At 34.4% G+C, this 16,735-nt stretch overlaps 1 protein-coding gene across 1 annotated transcript in view; it reads left to right on the top strand.

Moving 5' to 3' along the window:
* Window positions 1–7,747: 7,747 nt before the first annotated feature.
* LOC129230392 (protogenin B-like) overlaps window positions 7,748–16,735 on the top strand; it is a 215,315-nt gene continuing 206,327 nt past the window's right edge. The window contains exon 1 of the mRNA XM_054864791.1: window positions 7,748–7,870. Coding sequence (XP_054720766.1) covers window positions 7,804–7,870 — 67 coding nt within the window. The 5' untranslated portion in view covers window positions 7,748–7,803. The remainder of the gene's footprint in view (window positions 7,871–16,735) is intronic.

Genomic DNA, 16,735 nt, shown 5'->3' with positions numbered 1-16,735 from the left:
GCGATTATTTTTTCTTCTCCATTTTCATCCATTAAAATTGAATTTTTTGTTCTAGAACAATGCTTTGATGATTTTTTTTTTTTTTGCTTTATTTACATTTACATTTTACTGATCTTAGAACACCGCCGTGTTTCTTTTCTTTCTTCTTCCTTCTTTCTATTAACATTAAAAAGGTTTTTTAGAACAAAACTTAGTTTTTTTTCTCATTGCTTCATTAAATATAATGTTTCAAAATTTTATTCAAATTCTGCGAAGATATTTTATATTATTCTTGATAAAATTTCATCATGTTGTTATCTAGACATAAAATTCAAATATTTTGTTGATAGATCGTTGTGTGTGTGTGTATAGATTTTTTTTTAACTATTAGTAGCCATTTAATGCAGTCTTTTTATTTTTGCAAAAACTATGGTTATATTAAAGCACAGTACTAAAGGTAAGGTGTGTAGAAAAAATATTCAGTGTTTATAAAATTAAAAAAAGTGTATCAAAGCAAATTAAATAACATAAAAAAATTTATTGAATGAAAAGGTGATAATTTTAAAAGAAAATTTTAAAATATATGTCGTAATTGTATGCATAATGGGGAAATGACGGACACAAATACAAACAATTCATAACCTCCTGCCTTTTAAACGACAACTCAATAAATATTTAAAAAAGAATTATTTACCTTCTTAAAATTATATATTCTCATCATTATTATAAATAAATTTTATTTTTAATTACATGTAACCTTTTGTTGCTCAAAATTACATTTTTATTGTTAATGACTTCATTCAGCATAGTTTATTGTTCTAGGCATCCTTGTAGTAATTTTAATGGAAGCAAATATTTTCTGCCGTTTAATTGGTGCATCTCTTATGCTTACTCTGACGGAGGAAGAGACTTTTCTGCATATCAACTGTCAGTTAACTTATAGCTGGAAAAAACAGATTACCAAAATGAATGAAAACCCTTTCGTAAAACAAACCCTTTCATGCAGAACAATAATATGCAAACTTAAGAAATTAAATTTTTTTTACTTAAAATTCTGCATTTTTATGTAGAGTAAAAGGTAAAAAATAAGAAAAGTTTAATGCTTAGTGCGGAAATGACTAAGGAACTTATCAAATGCTGGTAACATATAACTGGTGGCATGGGCGCCCATATGCAAAATTGTAAGGGGGGGGGGGCTCAGATATTTTTACCATGGTTTAGCAAGATATTTTCCTCATGGAAGCAGATTTCAGGACAGATTAGAGTCATTAAAATTTGACATTTTTAATAATTTATTCATTAATGGCTGGAGAAGAAATGTTTTTACTTTTTTGCAAAGAAAAAAAGTATTAAAAGCAAGGAAGTTCTAATTTCTAAGAGAGGGAAGACTCAAGCTCCCCCCCCCCCCTTGCCCACCTATATGGGCACTCTTGACTGGTGGCTATAAAATGTTTGAAAAATATTTTTCAAATAAATATTTTAGAGCATTGTCGACAAGTTTAAAAAAAATGCTTTTAAACGAATTTCAAAAATTAATTACTTGTCAATTATGAAAGACAGGATTTTTTTAAATACATTAAAATTTAAGATGTCAAAGAATAATATTTCTAAAAGTTTAATCAAAACCTGGATGATCAGGTTGAGTGCCTTGCTGATTTGACATGGAATGACATTAATCAGTTAAAGCTAAGAAAGTAGCATTTACATATTAAAAAAAATGCTTTTAAACGAATTTCAAAAATTAATTACTTGCTGATTATAAAAGACAGAATTTTTTTTAAAATACATTCAAATTTAAGATGTCAAAGAATCATATTTCTAAAAGTTTAATCAAAACCTGGATGATCAGGTAGAGTGCCTTGCTGATTTGACATGGAAGGACATTAATCAGTTAAAGCTAAGAGAGTAGCATTTACATGCATACTGCCGTGTGCAGGTAAACGGCAGTATCTGCAGAAATGAATTTTCTACATATTTGAAGAAATGTGTGTCTGATTCAATATTAAATATAGGGAAATCTTGGAATGAGACTTTTTCGCGCGATTTTTTTTTTTTTTTTTTTTCAGCGGAAACCAAATAAGCGAGCTTGTACAATTAAGCTAAATTAAAGTCACTTTGGAAAGGAAAATATTCTTCTAAATATAACTGAAATATATGTCAGACACATTTGGTTTAAAAGCGTATTTTTTTTTTATGCTTGACATTTTTTTATACATAGAGTGAAGCACCATTTGTAACTTTTTCTTTTATACGTTTTTATCAATTATTATACATTTTTTAAATTAGTCCCTGCTCAGTCTAATACATATTAACGTATACCTATTTTTCGTTTTTCATTTGTACGCTTTTTCATACAGTCCCTTCTCAAACGTATAAAGAGTGCTTCACTGTAATTAGAGTTTTATTTATTTTCCACCAACCACCTTCAGTAGCTAGAAGATTCGCTTTTTATGCCATTCTCTTTAATGCTCCAAGACTGGCGTAAAGCAAATTTGGCGGCGCTATAAAAATTATTTCAATCAATATCTATATCTCTGCACACTTATCAATCTATTTAAATGTATCTATCTTTATAACTATCATAATCTGCTTATATCTATCTCTATACTTATATAATTTTCTCTATATATACATCAATTTATACTTATCTAATAATTTCAAGAATTAGATGCTTCACATTCCAAATCGATTAACTCCATAAAACAAAAAGTCGAGAAAAGTGATGAAGAAGATAGCGTTATCCATCGTAGTGAATGGGCCCTCGTGCTACATTTTCTGAAACCAGGATCAGAAATGTACTAAACCAAAAGTTTAATATAAATTCACATTCTAAGCATAGATTAAGCACTATTAAAGCAGAAATGAGGATTTTTCTAAAAAGGGGAGTTAATCGATTTGGCAACTGAGGCATCCATATATCAATCTACAGCTATTTAACTGTCTGTATTTAGTAACCTCTACCTATCCAGAGGCGTGCACAGAAATTTTGGGGCCCTTCACACATGACTTTTACGCCCCCTCCAAATTGTTTACCCCGGCGTCCCTACATATATTTCATCCCTCATTTTGAAAATCTCGGGCCCTCTTCGGGACGGGGCCAACAGGTGTCCCTTCTTCCAGGCCCAATTTCCCAATAGGCAGAGTAGGCAGTTTGTTGCCTAGGGCGGCACATTTTGCTTTAACCACGTTTTTTTTTTTCTGTTTTTTAAGTTATTACACTTGAAGTTAGTATTCTTTCATTTTCCATAGTGACATCCCTTTCTTGAAATTTAATAATGTTTACTTTCACTCATCTTATGAAAATGAAATATTTTTCAAGCATGTGGAAATAGATGTTTGTAAAGCAATAAGTTTGAAGACGAATAGCGGTGTGGATTGAAGAAAAGCAAGTGTCATTGTGTTTGACCAGAAACTCCAACAAGATTGGAGTTTGACAAAGATTTTTAGTGCCACAGTAAAGTTTATTCAGTTATGGTTTCTTCAGTGATTGACGTGTATTTTCTCTTCTACATTATTAATATTTAAAAACTTTTCGCTTAATAGTATTAAATGAAATTGAGCGAAAAAGGCTGAATGATTTTAAATGAAGAAAGCATGCTTAGTTAAAAACCGATGAGCAAAGGGGAGTTTTCAAAAAGTTTAAAAAAAAAATTATACATATTTTTCAAGTCGGCAGTTTTCAAAAGCGGAATCTTTGAGCTTTTTGGAATGTAATCCAGTAGCAATTTAAAAGTGAAATATCATCGAGCAATGAGGAGTGCTTAGAAACGTTAAGTGAGTGAACGTAATAACACAGAGGAAATTATTTAAATCGTTGATCACAGGTGAAAATAATTCTCAATTTGCCGAATGATAAAATACGAGCATGCACGAATATCATACATTCAGAACACCTAATTGGATGGAACGTTAAGCAACATTAAAGAACAATTTTTTAAATTAAAAAAAAAATGATAATAATAATCTGAATGTTGCAATTTTGTCTCTAAATTTTCGAAATAAGTAATTTTTGAGGAGGTCACATGTTTTTTTTTATTCACGGAAATTTTTCATCTTTTTTTTTTTTCGAGGGGGTGGGCGGCCTAGGCCCGGCTCCTGGGGTAGGCGACTAGGCAGCCGCCTAGAGCAGCAGATTTTAGGGGCGGCAAATTTCGAATTTGAAAATTTTTTTTAAATATGAATATCTCTTTCAGCACCATAAAATTCACTGTTTAAATGCTAATAATAATAGTAATAATAATAATTTAGGCTTATAGAGTGTGTACCTGTGCTTTGACATGCAAAGCATAGTTCGGAATTTAACTAGAAATTTCTTTTATAAAAGAATTTAACTAATTTAGAAGTGGGAAATTGCATGATTTTAAAGTCTTTTTAAAATATTAATATATGTTCTACTGCCACAAGATGCACTACTTTAATGTTAAAAAAGATAATTCAAAGTGTGTACGAGTGCTTGGATATGAAAAATCTCGTTTGGAATTTAACTAGAAACTCGCAAAATTTTAAGATAGTATTTCTGTTTTATTAATATACTAGTGGTACCCGCACGGCTTTGCCCGTAATAGAAAAAATAATAGGTCTTTTGGTTCGCCAGTATATTTACAAATAATATATGGTGAATTTTCTCGCCAATTGGCTTGTACCCATGTTACGGTTATACATTATGATAATTTCGTATCTCGCCTATTGGCTTGTGCCCATGTTACCGTTCCACGTTATAATAATTTCGTAACTTACTCTTCCATCTTATGATAATTTTGTTCTTAAAATTGGAATAGAAAAAGAATCACATCGAATTTTCGAAAAATCGCTACGAGGTGCACACCCCCAGCTACAAACTAATTCTGTGCCAAATTTCATGAAAATCGGCCGAACGGTCTAGGCGCTATGCGCGTCACAGAGATCCTGACAGATAGACACAGATCCGGACAGAGAGAGATCCTGACAGACAGAGATCCAGACAGAGAGACTTTCTTTCAGCTTTATTATTAGTAAAGATTATTATTTTTTTAAGTGGGGGGGGGAGGGCGGCACTTGTCAATATCGCCTACTTTAGTTGGCCTTAGATCTGCCTAGAGGCGGCATGGAGCTAAATTCGGCTCTGCCCCCCCCCCCAACCCCATATCTATTTATACATATCTGTATTAATCTCTCTCTATCTGTTCATACTTATTATCAAATCAATATCTATCTATATAAATATTAATTTCAAGAAGTTTTTTGTAAAATATAATTCTTTTCTCATCGTCTTCATCAAAATTGCTCTATATTTCAATCTATGTATCTTTATGGCATAACTCACAATCATGTATTTTTTTTTTAAGCTGAATTCTTGGGGAAAATTTCATTGAAAATTCTTAACATTTGAAGGCAATTAAAGTTAGCTTTGCTATTTGCAACAATACACAATGCACTTACTAGTTCAAACTCTGTTGGATAAAAAGTGCTGAAAATCACAAGTAATATTTAATAATTTTCTGATAGATTTATTGAAAAAATTGGGCTCCGCGGTGCATATAGACTCCAAAATCTACATCCTCAGCTGCATACCAAATTTCATGTTTCTAAGCCATACTGTTTACCCGGGTTACGATCCATAAACGCAAACTACTTATTTCATTTAGATGTAGATGTATAGGTGAAACGGTGAGGCAGTGGCGTAGTCAGAAAGAAAAAAAAAAGGAAAGAGGAAATTTTCTGAATATCGGGGGATGAGAGGGAGGGGGCGGGACGCCCCGCCTTAAGTTTTGCCAGGGTTAACACATACCGCCACAAGTACGCTACTGGTGACGTCTAGTCGTGTTAGCACTAAATTTTTTCTCTGACATCGGCGAATAAATGAAGCTTTGTTTAACATTTAATTTTTTAAAAAAATTTCTTCATTATCCTCTGCATTGTTTTTGTTGTGCTCAGTACGCTGCCAATATACTTCACTTATCGTGTGCTGGTTGGGAGTGAACCGCTGGTTTTATTTTATTGAGCAATCACGATTGCTTATTGTACTCATTTGACTGTTTGATGTGCTATCATTTTATTTTCCCGCCAGCACCCTCTGCAGCACCACCGTCGACCGGCTCCTCACGATGCTGCTCCTATAGCGAAAACCGTCTCCAGGTTGCATCCATATGCTACACACACGCGCATACATACACAGCTACACACACACACACACACACACACGCACATAAATACATACACCTACTACACACACTCAAACACATACATACACACACACGCATAAATAAAGGCACCTACACATACACACACACCTGCACACAACTACCCACACACTCATGCCTGCACACAAACACAAACACATATGCCTACACACACAAACACTCATACACACAACAACCCGCACACACTCATACCTGCACATAGACACAAACACACACATACACATACCCCCTACACACAAACACACATACCCCCCACACACACATAAACACACATGCCTACATAAACACACACACACACACTCGTGATTGCGAAAAACATGAATCGAATTCCGGATGTCAAATTTCAAGTTAATTTTTTTTTATTTATTTTCCTGAAAATAGTTCTGGTACACTCTCATTTTTTCCCCACCACTAACGAGTCCATTCACATTGCAGCGTATTGTTCTTAAATAAATTATTTAGTTGACTTTAATATATTGATGCTTTTGCGCATAGTTGAGTCATGGCTTTTTCTAATTTTTTTTTCCTAAGTTTTTTTTTTTTTTTTTTGGATGCTTATTATTGGAGAGACATTAGGTGCACTGGTTCTACATTTTTTACGGGGCCTCCTCACTAAATCATAATGCGGACCCCTTTCCAGTTCTGCCAAATTGAGAAAAATATAAGGAAAAATAAATTTTAATATCGCTCCGGCTCCATTGCTGTGGTACCCCTTGCCTCCCTCCATGATTAAGCATAATTTATTCGACATCTAATTTCTTTCTATTTTTAAAGTCAAATCTCATAGTAATCTTCCAATTTCTAAACATAATCAAATTTTAAAAATTAAAAAAATATATCAATCAAAATTTTATACACGTGTTTTGTAATTACAATGAATCTTTTCATCAGCGTAAAGAAATGTGAGAAAACCAGTCTTTGCACTCTACTGTTTCCAAACTTCTACGGGGGAATGTAATTTTTGCTTTGGTACATTTATGAGTATTGCCGCTGAAAATTGTTTTTTCAAGAGCATTTAAAAAATAAATAAACAAAAGAAAAAGGGTGTAAAGCATAAATAATTGTATAGAGTTTATCAAATGATATTAAATCAGTTCTAACTTTAATGCTGCGCTTTCCGGGACTTAGAGTTGCTCCGTTAAATTAAAACTATTTTTAAGAATGAAAAATAATTCAATCGTACACACGACAGTGATTGTTGAAAATAGTTACCTATCACAACCCACGCGCTTTTGTTGTGTAGCATTTAGGCGGGAAGCCGTTCACTTACGTTTACATCCTCCATTCACGCAGATACAGAAATCGCTGTCAACCCCTTTACTACAATACTACAACGTCACTAAAAAAAATTTGTAATCTTAGAAAATATGGGAATTATTTAAGCGAAATATCCAGTTTTAATGCAAAAGAGTGTCAATTTAGGAAAGGAAAATGAGTTTTTCGGAAGAACACGTTAAAAGAGAAAGCGAATTATTTGATAGGGGCGCGCGCGGAGTGACGGAACAGCGAGCGCAACAACAAACTACCGTAGAGTGCGTGAGTCGGTCTCCCGTTCTCATGTCATGTATTCCTACTCCGCGTAACACCACCTTATGTTGGAAAGTGGACAAAGTCTTTCTATGGAGTTTCTTAGGAGTGTGGATTTATGGCGCCCAGAATATCATCGCTGTATTGTTTGGTCATAATAGCACTGCTCATCGATTACGGAGAAGGTAAGCTTCCGAATTCCTAGTGCCGCGTACGTGTAGAAGCTCGCATCGCATCTTCGGCGAACGGAAATGTTTTTGGTCGGTCAACCTATCATGGCTGACCCCCTGCTTCCTCTCCTCCCCTTGCTCCCACCTCTCACACTGCGGGAATTAGACCTATCACCCTTTTGGAATGTTCGTCAATGTCCGCGACTTTTTTTGTGATAGCTAACGCTGTGTGGTTAGCGCCTTCTAATGGTTAGTCCGCTTGACCAGAATGTATAGTTTGCGCATAAGCACAGATGACGTCGGATTTCCCCGCGATTCAGCGCAGCGCTCGCAATGTTTTGAATCTCGTATTTTTTTTCCTTCTCTTAGCTTGATGTTTGTTTGGCAAAGAACCATGCTTACATGTACATCGGGAGTTGGCCGACTTTTTAACGATACTTTAAACATCCACTTTCTGAATCTCAGTCCGGTTAATTGCACATAAAACTGCAGTTAGGCTTCGCTCCGTGTTTATTATTATTCTGCACGCAGTTCCCTCTGTTTCCTTTTTTTTCTTGCTTTTGTCAAATCGCCTCAAGTCCGGACATTTGTTATTTTCTTCATTCTCACTTGAAAAATAAAAGCATTTCTATAAAGCGTGTTATATAACACGGTGGCAGAGCCATTACACCTCTAGCAAGAACTCTGCACTTCGTCGTGTTTACATGCGTGCGATGAATCTCAGTAAGAAAAGAATTTGCCAAAATTGCGGATTTGCAAGATCTCCGGTGCAATGCCCTTTGATAAAAATTAAATGGCTTAGCGTGCATTACTTGATACCTTACGTTTTCATTTACTTTTTTGACTATTTTGAGACTTTATCACTGATGTGTCATGTTAACAAGTGGTTCAACTAGCATTGTTTACAATTTCAAAACACTGTGTTCATCTCTTTTCCGATAAACAATAGGAAAAAAATCGTGTTTTATGAGTGAAAATCATTTGAATAATTGTTATTATTATTTGTTTTGAAGTGAATTTTGTGTTCTTGATTTTTGGTTGGATGTTTTAAAATACATAAATTCAAAATCAATTTTAAAGTTGTTAATTTTTTCATGAGTGGTTATATTAGTATTTAAAATTTGTTTTGGCAAAACAAATAAAGGAAAATTGTTGAACTTCGTAGTAAAAAAATAATTTCAAGGTTTATGCATACAACGATTTACAATTAAAAAATTTTAATTAAATTGCATTGCATTTCGTATAAGAAATAAATTTACATCATTAGAGGTACCCACGGGGGGGGGGGGGATCATGGCGTAGATTGTGCCATTGATTTTGGAGGAGCTCTCTTTTCGGGGGAAATACTCCGTAGCATTTGTGCGGTGATGAGCACCCCTGACATCATAATGATTTAGTGTTTGTACCTCTTTCATAATTTTTTCTTAACAAATGTCTAAATGTAAAGAATAAATTGCTAATATCCCAGATTTTCTAAATATACTTGATGTGTGAAATGTGATGAAAATGCTGATGATGATAATTTAATTCGTGAGGTAATTGGAACCGTTTCTTTGTATAAATATTCAACAAAGCATATTTACAGCTGCTAATCAATCCATGTTTGGTTTACATTTCATGAGCATGTGCAAAAACCAGTTTTTTGGATTTTTGCATTTTATTGCAGCTTGCTGGCCCGTCATTTAAAGGGGTCGATTGAGTATTCTATACATCCTTTACCCCTTCCCCCCACCTCACCGAAAAAAATCGAAGTGACATGCCTGTTTTGTTGTGGTTTTTTAATGCATCCTGAGTAAGCTAAATTGCTAGAGTTTTTTTTATTTTTTTTAATTAGTCATTTTATGTGTGCATTGTCATGAATTTAATTACAAAATATTATTTTTCAATGTTGAATAATTCTATGTGTTTTCAAATAATCAAGCTACACCTAAAAATCTCAATGCATGTACTAGTTAGCATTTAAAAACAAGAAGCCGAACGCATATTTTATAATTTTAAATTCATTACCAATACATGTGTTCAAATGTGTTGTTAACTTTCCCCAAAATTTCACAAATGATACTAATTGTTCTGTAAAACAACTTACTAAAATTATTAGAGGGTGTCCATAAATTCTGTTCATGTTTTTCGATCATTTTAGAGCTCCCTCGCTTCCTTGTCACTAAGTGTCATACCTCAGCTTACTCCCTCTCCTTATTACTTATCAACTTGTCATGCTATATTACCTAAACATTATTGCTGTTGGAAATGTTTTTGTTTTAACCAAAAATGTGTGAGGTCGCAATTTTGTTATCTCCTCTCTCCCCCTTGTCAAACTGCCACAATGTCACGAACTCCCCTCCCACCTCAAAGCGGGACATCTGTTGTGGATGTTATTTTTTATTCAGTCCCCTTCTTTAAAACTGTGTAAACACTTATTATAAGTTTTCTCGTTATTAAAATTATTAGTTTACAGTAATAACAGTTTTCCTTAGTTTGCTGAATAAAAATTTTGAAACATATTAATTTCATTCATTGCAAGTTTATTGTGTTCGTATATAACGTGTCACCTGAGCAGATTCTATATTTTATTTCTCTTTAGATTCTTTTTGAAAAAAATTTTCCATTATTCTATCCTGAATCGTAAAAATATGTACTTTTTTTTGAATTAAAAAATAAAAAACTTTGTATCAATATATAAATATTTTTTTGTTAAAAAAACACATTTTTAAATACTTCAAAAAATATTATGGTGTAATAAAAATGCCGTTATATTTGCTACTTGCAAGCGAGTATCGGCGATTGCTGCAGATATGTTGTAATGCACAAGTATAATAGAGTTCCAAAAAAAAAAAAAAAATTCATTGAAATTGTACATCTCGGAAACATCCTTAATAAAACGAGTGAACATAAAAAAAAAGTGTGACCTTTTTTTATAAAGCAATACGCAATCTGTCTATTTTTTCTCTTAAAGTATGAAATTACATTTGGTCGTGAAAATTATGTTATACTATTTTTTTAAAATTCAGTTTAAAAAATAGTTTATTGTTTGTGTGTGCGCGCGCACACTAGTGTACAACGTCAAACTCACTTCCTGGTTTGTCATCCCATGGGCCCCAATTTTTATCCAATATCGGCGGCTATGTCCAGAAGGCCCACATCCCCTAAAAAGCAATTCTCGCCCCTTCAGACTCGGCCAAGCGACACCCCCCCCCCCTCCCCCAAGTACAAGAGTCTCGCTGAAATAGATCTTAAAACCCCTTTAAAAAATTCAATTCCGCGGTCTGAGCCATGCAGCTTTTTGTCCGCACTCCTGGCTTATCGAAGTTACCACAAGTCACCATCATCTCTGGAAATAACGGAAGGAGCTTGAGGCTTAAGTTAAAGATTAGCGGATGCCACTTCCCACGTGGCGACTGAACAAAAAAGTAGAGACTAAAAGATTAAGTGACATATGCACCTCGCTCGCCACTTCATCTAACTCAGCACGTGTTGTCGACTTTCGCTAATGTCGTAAATTATAATTTATATTATTTATGTTTAATATTCCCTAAGCTTTATCCATAATTGCAAGAACTCAGATTATACCGCACTGGAATATCATTCAAATATACACTAAAAATACTTAAAATATGTACAAGAAATAAAAAAATATGCACAAATAATATTTTACTCACGTACAGAAAAGTTTGCCACATCTGAATCAAAATAATTAACCTTTCTATTTCTTTCTCTTTTTTTCAAGGCGATAAATTGTTTATTAAATGAATCAACTATTCACACACACAGAGAAAGCAGCGGCGTACGCAGACAAATCAGTTCGGGGGGGGGGGGGGGCTGAGCTCGAAAGTCTTTGAGCTGGGGGGGGGGATACTTATGAACTGGTAGCTAAGAAAAGTTCATGTATCGCTTTTCTGATATCAATACGAATGTAAGATTTCAAAAATACATCATAAAAAAAAACCTTGTTCTTTATTATAATTTTTATAATTAATTTTGAAAATTTCGGGGGGGGGGGCTGTAGCCCTATCAGCCCACCCCCTGGGTACGCCACTGAGAGAAAGGTACGCTTACGCGCATTAATTACTGTTATTGTAATAAATTGCTATGTGTTAAATCAAAGTTTTCTTCTGTTAGACTTTTCCGTTTTTAATGTTCTAAAATTAAAAATAACGTTTCAACTTCTACAGATGTTGTTAATAATCCCAAAATCTTATTAGCTCAGATCCATTTTAACGTTCTTTAATATTTTTTTCCATCTAATCAAATATTCTAATTTAGGGTCGCTCATTAACCCTCCTCTCCCCGGTATTCACTTTCTTTTCTAAATACGCACTGAAAGGGACAGTAGTCATTTCCACGAAATGGCTTCCTCGGGTCACCTGATTTTTCCTTCTTTGCGAAGAACAAAAAAAAATATTTAGTTTTGAAATTTCTTTCAAAGCAAAAGAATCAAAAACAAGTGAAAAACCTAGAACTTAATCATTTATTTTTCCGTTTTGTGCATTTTTAAGCACCCCCCCCCCACCCCTTAAAAAAAAAAAGAAAGAATAAAAAAGCAATTTGCATATGCACCTATCGGCTCCCCAAACTTTGGGAAGGCGGAAATTCTCAATTTGCCGAATGGAACTCCAAAATTTGCCGAATGATTATAATTTTGCCGCAACGAATCCCTAGTTTTGCCCAATGATGATAATTTTGCTTTTTGGAAGATCACAGTGACTTCGTTTGACCTCTCATTGGGATACACATGTGCATTATGCACATGTGTATCCGGGCTCCAATAATTACCATGATCTTTTTTTTTTTTTTTTTCAAAAATGGACTTTGCCCACTTTCACAATAAACGGTTCATATGTGCGATTCAGTTGTAAAGGATTAAGACAGAAATTGAATAAACGGACGAAGATGATTTTGCCCTGAGAAATTAACTTACCACACTCTCTTTATATTTCCTAATGTCACGTGGTTATAATCTGACCTCTATGTAGATTCACGATTCACATATTCTTCGTAAAGGTAATGTTTAAGCAGGGAGTTAATTAATTTGGCTTGGCAATTGCTCATATATGTTTACTAATAATAAAGCTGAAAGTCTCTCTGTCAGGATCTCTGTGACGCTCGTAGCGCCTAGACCGTTCTGCTGATTTTCATGAAATTGGGCACAGAATTAGTTTATAGCATGGGGGTGTGCACCTCGAAGCGATTTCTCGAAAATTCGATTTTGTTGTTTTCCTATTCCAATTTTAAGAATTTTTCACCAATTTTAAGAATTTATCACAACGTGGGCGAGTAAATTACCAAATTATCATTTCGTGGAACCGTAACATGGGCAAGCATAGCAAATTGGCGAGAAATTCATCATCCATTATTTGTAAATATACAGGCGAACCAAATGACCTTTTAATTTTCTACTGCGGGCAAAGCCGTGCAGGTACCACTAGTAGTATAATAAAGTACACAAAGTACATGTTACTTTTGAGAAGACTTTATATCTACTCAAAATTTATTGAAATTATTTTCTTACAGTAACCTCTATCAGTACCGATTTTTTAATAATATAAATAATAGATTAGACAAAGGCAGATCTAGTAATTTTTCAAGGGGAGGACTATCGATATATTGTACTAATCCTGAATTCTAGTTCCTAGTTCCGAACCTCATCTTTTCCCCAATGCAAAACGAGATGACCCACAATTTTTAAGACTTTCATTCCATTTAAGACTTCAATTCTGAAACTTTTTCGGGGGTGAGCCCCGAACTTCTCTTCCTCTAACATCATCAAAGATCATGTAAGATTGCGTTTTTGACGGTTCAATGTCGAAAATCTGCCGGTGGAAAGTTTTTTTATCTCAGGGGTTCTGAAACACTTAGGTCTTCTCCACCCTTTGAGCACTGATGCAAGATAAGCCCCCTCTCCCTCTATACAAATAGTACATTCGGAATTTGAAAATAAAGCTGATTAGAATAGCTGAAATTGGTGATTTAATTAAAATATAGATAATTTCGTTCACAAAAATCAAAATAACTGCTCTTATCTTTAGTTTCATCATGTTATGATTCGAACTCATGAAATCAAAAACTGAAAAAAAAAAAAAAAAAAAAAGGTATAGTATGTGTAGGTAAATTTGGCATTTCTAAAACTATTCGCTTTCATAAAATCGGTGGGAGGGCTGCCACTGTTTATCTTTCACAAGTTTTTAAATACATTAGCTTGTGACTGTGCACACCCCAAGGAACTTTCAATGTTTAGCTCGATATTTTGACTTTAGTTATGCTAATGTTGAAAATCTAGATTCAGAGGTATGTATGCGGATGAAAACCATACTGGAACTCCCGAAAAAAGTGATAACATTAAAAAAAAATTACGTGTGACTAAAAAAATTAAATAAAACACAGTGTTACTGTTTTACTTCATTTTTTAATACGTTCACGCCTCTCTTGAAATTCTTCTACACCCTTCTAGGGAGCCCCCCCCCCCCCCCCCCCGGTGAAAACCGCTGCTTTACCTGGCCTCCAAGGGGAAGGTAGGGGCGAACGCCCCTACCTCCGGCGTCCCGACCCTTCTTTGCATCCGCGCTTCAGGCTAGTGCAGAAAAGTTAACTTCTATACATTTTTGTATCAAACCATCTGTTATTTTTTACTTTCCATACCATCTTTCTCTTGTCATTATGTTCAAAAGTCTCATGAAAATGTGATACTTAAACATAAGCCTCGAGAATCCACTTAATAGCCTGCTCCTCATCCGTACTTGCCCAGGTCATCAAGAATAACTAATTAATAAAGCTTAAAAGTTCTTATATCTGCATAAAATTTATTTTTGGAATTAAAGAATTAGACCGGGATCTGAAGGGGGTTGAGCATGCATGGAAAGGCTGACGCAATATTATTTCTGATTATTGTTACAGACACGACGGTGATTATGAAACCACATGTCGTCGCCCCCCTGGGTGGTCGACAACCCCGGGGGAGGGGGGGAACGCAGTGTGGGGGGGGGGGGAGCAGTTTGCTAGAACACTCATAGCTCGCGAACTATTTGAAATAAAACACTGAAAAAAGTGGCAGTCGACGCAACACAACAAGGGCTTCATAAAAGTTAAATATGATTATGGACCTATGTTTGTTGGTTTCTGAGTAAAATTCCATTTTTTGCAAACAAGCAAAATTTTTGAATAAAATTCGCAAAACAAACTTTTTTTGACCAAAATGAATTCCAAATCAAAATTATTTGATTTTTTTTTTCAAATAAAGTCCTAAATATCATTATTCAGTTTGTTAAAACTATTTAAGTACTGTTAACGCGTTGAAAATCAAAATTACAGTAGGGGCATTCCACGGTATTTTTGACATTGTGTAGAGTCCGTAACGTGACCTTTTTTTTTGCCATAACTTTTTAATTTACCGTTTGATTTGCAAATTATTTTAATTTGAGCTGGTGTGTTGGTAGGAAAAGATCAAAATAAAATAATATGCTAATCAAACAGTAAATTAAAAAGTTATGGCAAAAAAGGTCACGTTACGGACTCTACATAAATGTCAAAAATACCGTGGAATGCCCCAGTAGCAAGCTCAAACACGATTTGCAGTATAGTTCAGGATCTGAAGGGGGGTTTTGAGCATGCATGGAGGACCTGACGCAAAATTATTTCTGATTAATGTCACAGGCACTATAGTGATTATGAAACCACATGTCGTAGCCCCCTGGGTGGTCGACAACACTGGGGAGGGGGGAAAGCAGTGTGGGGGGGGGAACCGTTTGCTAAAACTCATAACTTGCGAACTATTTGAAATAAAACACTGAAAAAAGTGGCAATCGACGCAACAAAACAAGGGCTTGATAAAAGCTAAATAAGACTATGCTCATATCTTTGTTAGTTTCTGAGTAAAATTCTATTTTTTACAAACAAGCAAAAATTTTGAATAAAATACGCTTTTTTTTTTTCAAATCATCAAAGTTATTTAACTGTTTAGGGATCCAATAAAATCTGAAACATCATTATTCAGTTTGTTTAAAATTACTTAATTATTATCAAAGCGTTGAAAAGTGAAATAAAAGCAAGCTCAAAAAGCATTTGAGGTAATTCACGAGAAAAAAAAAAAAAAAGTTTGCGGAATGTACCTTGAAGACTCGACATAAACCAAAGTAAATTTTGTGACTCTCCTGTTTTGGCGGTTTTGTTTCGTAATATTATCAAAACAATGTCCCAGTTAAGTAATTACTTAATTATTTAACCTTTAACGCATTATAGCTGCTTTGTATGGGTCACAATGGCACTTTAAAAAAAATTAAAACATGCAAGTTTGCAAGTACGAAGTAATTACGGAAAGGATAAACTATCAGGATAACCCTTTTGCAGATTTTACACCTGAGTTATGAAACATAGTGAGCGAGGCTATTGCCACATAAGCAGCATCAAAATTTCAGTGGAACGTTAAAGAAAATGTGAATAGTCTCTTATCCAGAGAAGTCCTGCAATGGCAATGTCTTCAATAGCAACTGCAAAACAGCAAAAGAAAACCAAAAAAAAAAAAAAAAAAACATTTAACCTGGGAAACGTTAGCTGAAAAGTGATGTTAGTTCATCTAAAAATCATTCCTATACAATAAGCCCAATGCTAGGTTAGGTTCATCAGAATGGATCACTGAAGCAAAGCGAAAGGTCCGATTTCGTGAATGTAATTGAAAATGATACTTCTTGCAGCAAAACTCTAGAGGAAGCACCCTATTTTAAGAACTAAGTTCAAGTTATCGATGGAATGACTCGGGTCCATATTGTCCCAAACACTACTTTCAAATGCAGCAAAGATTTTGCAGGTCTCCAAATAAAAAAATAATAAAATTTTCTCTCCAATAGTTAAACTACACGGGTGGACCTCAAACACGATCGGTACATCTCACTG

The sequence above is a fragment of the Uloborus diversus genome, chromosome 9 (genome assembly GCF_026930045.1).
Source record: "Uloborus diversus isolate 005 chromosome 9, Udiv.v.3.1, whole genome shotgun sequence".
NCBI lineage: Eukaryota > Metazoa > Arthropoda > Arachnida > Araneae > Uloboridae > Uloborus > Uloborus diversus.
This window is presented reverse-complemented; position numbering and strand designations above follow the sequence as displayed.